The 6,000-nt window shown below is 68.7% G+C and overlaps 1 protein-coding gene across 1 annotated transcript in view; it reads right to left on the reverse strand.

Moving 5' to 3' along the window:
* The window catches only part of TESK1 (testis associated actin remodelling kinase 1), a 32,040-nt gene extending 30,451 nt beyond the window's left edge, over nucleotides 1–1,589 (reverse strand). The window contains exon 1 of the mRNA XM_039545219.1: nucleotides 1,239–1,589. Coding sequence (XP_039401153.1) covers nucleotides 1,239–1,484 — 246 coding nt within the window. The 5' untranslated portion in view covers nucleotides 1,485–1,589. The remainder of the gene's footprint in view (nucleotides 1–1,238) is intronic.
* Nucleotides 1,590–6,000: the final 4,411 nt, after the last annotated feature.

Genomic DNA, 6,000 nt, shown 5'->3' on the forward strand with positions numbered 1-6,000 from the left:
CCCCCAGGAGTGCTACGAATGGGGGTGGAGCTCGCGCTGTCATACTGGGCAGCACCCACAGGCACCCTGGGGAGCCCCTCTCAGCTCTGCTCCCCCCAGAAGGACCCCGGGGATAAAGCCACACGTGGCCAGGCATGGGGGGTGGAGGGTTTAACCCGCCCACGGCCTGTGGGCGCCTCAAACACCTCGTGCCTTACGCTGCCGAAACAGCCTGGGCGCCGGGGCACGCTCACACTCGCACGCACTGCTGAGGGAGGGGCAGCGAAGGAGCCTCCCCGCCCAGCGGCCCCTCCCCACACCACAACAGCTGCTGTGAAAACAAGCAGCGCCCTGTGGTGGTGAGACAGGCTGTGCTGAGAGCTCAGGCCGGACCCCGCCGCCCCCTCCTCCAGAAACACCTTCGCTGGCAACGAACCGGTGCCGCAACCCAGCTGCCTGCAGCCCACGAACCCTGCGGCCCCTGGTGCGACGAGCCAACCCCGCAGCCCACGAACCTGCAGCCCCCGGTGCGACGAGCCAACCCCGCAGCCCACGAACCTGCAGCCCCCGGTGCGATGGGCCGACCCTGCAGCCCATGAACCCCGCAGCCCCCGGTGCGATGGGCCGACCCTGCAGCCCATGAACCCCGCAGCCCACGATCCCTGCGGCCCCTCGTGCGATGAGCCAACCCCACAGCCCACGAACCTGCAGCCCCTGGTGCGACGAGCCAACCCCACAGCCCACGAACCTGCAGCCCCCGGTGCGATGGGCTGACCCTGCAGCCCATGAACCCCGCAGCCCACGAACCTGCAGCCCCTGGCGTGATGGGCCAACCCCGCAGCCCACGAACCCTGCGGCCCCTCGTGCGATGAGCCAATCCTGCAGCCCACGAACCCAAGGCCCCGGTGCAATGGGCCAACCCTGCAGCCCACAAACCCGCAGACCCCAGCCCCATGGGCCAACCCCACAGCCCATGAACCCCGCAGCCCACGAACCTGCGGCCCCCAGCGCGATGGGCCAACCCTGCAGCCCAACCCACACACCTGCCCAGTCCCCAAAGTGCCCATCCCCGTCCCGCGCTGCCCATCCCCACATGCCCATCCTGCCCTGCCTGTCCCCAGGTGCCCATCCCCATCCCGCGCTGCCCGGCCCCAGGTGCCCATCCCCATCCCGCGCTGCCCGGCCCCAGGTGCCCATCCCCGTCCTGCCCTGCCTGTCCCCGGGTGCCCATCCCCGTCCCGCGCTGCCCGGGCCCGCACCTTGAAGACCTCGGAGAAGAAGCCGGCTCCGATCTTCTCGCAGTAGAAGTCGTCGATGCGGGCCAGGGTGGAGACAGCGCTGCGCAGGGCCCGGTACGAGGAGGGCCGGAGGCGCCCGCAGCCCGGCCAGGCGGCCGGGGGCTCCGCGTCACCCTCGTCCGGCCGGTCCCCCCGCAGCGAGAGCCCGGGCCGCCGGCTCAGCTTCTCCCCGGCCATGTCGGGCGCGCGGAGCACCCCCGGCGCCATTCACATCGTGCCCGGCTCGGCCTCGGCCCCTGCCCGGGCGCGGCGGGAGCGCAGCGTCCTGCCCGGGCGCGGGGCCTTCGGGGCTCCAGGGCCGGGGCTCCGGGCCAGGGGCTCAGCACCGGGCTCAGGGCGGGGTGGCGAGGGGGCCATGCCCTGGGGGCGGGGTGCAGCAGGCCCGGGGCAGTGGCCGCAGGGGGGCGGCCGGGGCGGGGGATCGGGAGCAGGACGCGCCGGCGGGGGGCAGCCCCGGGGCGCAGCGGGGCTCGGGCTCGCCAGGGCCCGGCCTGGCTCGGCTCCGCCGCTCCGTGTCTCCGCGGCTCCGAGCGCGGCCCTGAGAGCGGAGCGGACCCGAGAGGCGGAGCCGGGGCGGGGCGAGCCCTTAACTCCTTGGGTACCAGCCGCCGCGGCCGCTCCTGCCGCGCTCCCGGCTCCTGCCTCGGCTCTCTCCCGGCTCCTGCCCCGTCCCCCCGCCGCGCTCCGCGGCTCCTGCCCCGTCCCCATGCCCCGTCCACGGCCCCCCGCCGCGCTCCCCGGCTCCTGCCCCGTCCCCCGCCGCGGTCCCCCGTCCCCCTGCCCCGGCTCCTGACCCGTCCCCCTGCCCCATCCACGGCTCCTGCCCCGCTCCCTGGCTCCTGCCCCAGCCCCCCAGCCCCAGCTTCTGCCCCAGCCCCCGCCGCGCTCCCCTGGTTCCCTCCCGGCTCCTGCCCCCTCCGCTCCGGTCCAGCCTCTGACCTGACCAGCCGCCCACCCTGCAAAGGGCCACACAGACGGGGCAGGGCACAGGCAATATCCCAGCACCTGCCCGGACCCGGCTCCCGGGGGCGTGTGGGGCCCTGCCCCCCAGTACACCTAGTGCCTGCCCGGGACGGGTCCCATGTATTTAATGTTTAGCTATTAAGACAGAAAATGCCACAAAGCCCCCTATAAAGCCCCGGTTCCCTGCTGCCCCATCCCCCAAACGTTACATTCGAATTGAAAAGGCGACAGAAATGGCTCTTCCGCGTGGGGGTGTCTCCACTACAAGCCTGGACGGGTCTTAGACTTGCCCTCAGGTCCCAGCCCCCCCCAAACCCATCCGCCAGCCCCTGCCACATCCCGTCGGCCTTGCTCCATAGAATATCAGGGTGGGAAGGGACCTCAGGAGGTATCTAGTCCCACCCCCTGCTCAAAGCAGGACCAATCCCCAACTAAATCATCCCAGCCAGGGCTTTGTCAAGCCTGACCTTAAAAACCGCTAAGGAAGGAGATTCCACCACCTCCCTAGGGAACCCATTCCAGTGCTTCACCACCCTCCTAGTGAAATAGTGTTTCCTAATATCCAGCCTAGACCTCCCCCACTGCAACTTGAGACCATTACTCCTTGTTCTGTCATCTTCTACCACTGAGAACAGTCTAGATCCATCCTCTTTGGAACCCCCTTTCATGTAGTTGAAAGCAGCTGTCAAATCCCCCCTCATTCTTCTCTTCTGCAGACTAAACAAGCCCAGTTCCCTCAGCCTCTCCTCATAAGTCATGTGCTCCAGCCCCCTAATCATTTTTGTTGCCCTCTGCTGGACTCTCTCCAATTTTTCCACATCCTTCTTGTAGTGGGGGGCCCAAAACTGGACACAGTACTCCAGATGAGGCCTCACCAGTGCTGAATAGAGGGGAATGATCACATCCCTCGATCTGCTGGAAATGCCCCTACTTATACAAACCAAAATGCCATTAGCCTTCTTGGCAACAAGGGCACACTGTTGACTCATATCCAGATTCTCGTCCACCGTAACCCCTAGGTCCTTTTCTGCAGAACTGCTGCCTAGACACTCGGTCCCTAGTCTGTAGCAGTGCATGCAGGGCCGGCTCTACAGTTTTCGCCGTCCCAAGCAGCGCGCACGGCCCCCCTGGCCCTGGGAGGGGAGTGCGGCTGTGCCCTGTGTGGTGGCAGGTGCGTGCTGGCGGTGCAGCCGCGCGCCAGGCGGGCGCCAGCTTCTTTGTTTAGCTGAAGCTATGGCTGCTGCCCGAAGCTGCGCGCCCGCTGGCGTACGCTGCGCAGCCTGCCTGCGCGGCACCGGGGCACGCGGCGCCCGCGCGCTGCTTGGGGCAGGGGGACAACAGCCCGGGACTGCGCGAATGGCCGCCGCCGCACCCAAGCCATGCCTGGTGCCTGGAGCCGGCCCTGAGTGCATGGGATTCTTCCGTCCTAAGTGCAGGACTCTGCACTTGTCCTTGTTGAACCTCATCAGGTTTCTTTTGGCCCATGTCATGGACTCACAGATGGTGCCCACTCTTGGCCCCATGCGGTCCATGGGGGGTGCCCCTTTCAGTGCGACAGCCCTTCTCGGGGGGCCACTCTCTCTCGGGGTCAGGCCCCTCCACCTCCTGGAGCCGCATCTCTCTGAGCCTCAGCACGTCTGTCTGTGCCATGGGCCCCCTCAGGGAGTCCCCTCGCTCTGGAACCCCCGGGCCTCCTCACCCTGAAGGGGTTGATCCCCCCCCCCCCGCGCCCTGTTCTCTAGCCCGGAGCGACTCTCAGCCAGCGTAACACAGGAGGGTTTATTGAGAGGCTGCATGGCAAACAGCAGCTCCGCCCTGTGGCTCGTGGCTCGGAGCCTCCGGTGCCTTAGCCAGGCTGGGAGACTGCTGGCAGGTGCCTGGGGAAGGGGCTGCCATGGGTCCTGCTTACCCAGGCAGCCTGGGCGCCCTGCCACCTTTCCCTGCCCCCTGAGCCCCATGTTCTCCATCCTGCTGCCACCGGGAGGGGGGGCGACGCCTGCCCCATCCAGAGGGAGTGAGCTCCTCTGCCGGGGTGGGGAGTGGATGCCCTGGTGAGGGGGCAGCACGGGGAGGAGGATAGGAGCAAACACTGTCCCAGCCCAGGGAGGGGCGTTCCTGCCCTTCAACCCCTTCTCATGGTGCCCCATGGACACGCCAGCCGCTGGCCTCCTGCGGATTCAGGCATGTTCCGAAACGTGGCCCCACACGCTCTGTAGCCTCGGAGAGCCTGGCAGCCCATGCAGGTCCCAGCCGTGCTGCCTCTCCCAGCAGCCAGCGCCCACTGCCCGGCTGTGCCGCCACGATGGGAGAGCCGGCAGCATGCGGCTCACCTCGGCGCTGCCCGCTCCGGCTCCTGCCCACCGAAGTCCTACCCTGGCTCTGCCACTGACTCACCACGTCCCTCCCCGCCTCACTTTCCCCTCCGTGAATGGGCTGACAGCCCTGCGCCCTGAGACCGGGGCATGAGAAGGGCCAGGTGCTAACTACCGATGGGTGTTTCCCCGCCGCACCCTGCTGCTCCCACTAGCTCCATCCTGCGTGCTGGGCGAGGGCTCTGTAACAGCCCTGGGGGCTGGGGCGTGAGTGGGGGTCTCGTCACCAGTGGGCACAGAGCTCCGTACTGGCTGGCAGGGCTGCGAGCAGAGCAGCAGGGAGACTGTGGGGATCCCCCCCGGGAGCCCAGCCTGGCCCAGCGCTCACGGGAACGGCAGCCCAGCACACAGCTGTGTCCCGCGCCGTCCCCCTTCCCCAGCTCCTGGCAGCCCTGGTGGGGGTCGGCCCCCAGTAACGCCTGGCTGTCCGCCTGCTCGCCCTGCCCCGCGGCCCAGCGTCTGTGCCAGGGCTGCCCATGCAGAATGGCTCAGGAAAGCCAGGACCAAGCAGGCTGGGCCCCACCCTCTCTGCAGCCAACCATGGGGGGGGGCACCCTGGGACGGGGGCCTCTGCCCTGCACAGGCACAAAGAAAACTCACCTCTGCCCTGTGCCCAGCTGGTTCTCGGATTTGTGCTTCAGCCCCCGGCCTCCAGCCAGCCCTTCGGGGGGTGCCCCTCTCACGCGACGCCAGCAGGCTCAGCACTGGCCCTACACCCCAATCCACCCGCCATGCATGGGGGGCCCCAGGGGAGCCCCTCCCACCAGCGCCTGGGCTGCCTGTGCTCCAGGCTCCAGCCTGGCACCCCAGCACCTTGCCCGCTTCCTGAGGTGACTGGCCCGGAGGCCCTGAACCCTTCTGCTCTGCCGCTGGCTCCACCAGCCCCGCGGCATCAGGCCAGGCGAGCGGCTTGCAGAGGGGCTGCTTGGAGAGAGGCCGCCGCTGTGAATACCTGTGAGCCCCCTTTCCATGGAGAGGGCAGGGCAGGTCCTCAGGGACCCTCTGCCGCAGGGGGCAGCGGGGGGGGGGCCTGGAGCCCTTTGCCCAGGTGAGAGCAGCCCCCCAGGCCACGGGGGATGGGCCAGATCGCCCCATGGGGTGTCCCCCGACTTCAGCGACTCTGACCAGTCAACCATGGAGGTGGGGTGGCCGTAGCAGTGGCCGGCTGGTCCTGGCTCTCTCAGCGCCGCCTTGGCAGGCTGGCCTGGCTGCATGGACGCCGCTCAGACCCAGGCCAGTCCCGAGGGGCTGCTGGGCCAGTCTGCTCATCAGGGCTCAGGGTTCGGGCCAGCCGGGTTCTCCTGGTGCCCGTTGCACGCAGGGCACTGCGGTCCCTTCGCTCGCTGGCGCAGAGGATGTGCAGGGTCCCTGGCTGCTCCCGGCGCAGC

Source organism: Mauremys reevesii, linkage group 6, assembly GCF_016161935.1.
Source record: "Mauremys reevesii isolate NIE-2019 linkage group 6, ASM1616193v1, whole genome shotgun sequence".
NCBI lineage: Eukaryota > Metazoa > Chordata > Testudines > Geoemydidae > Mauremys > Mauremys reevesii.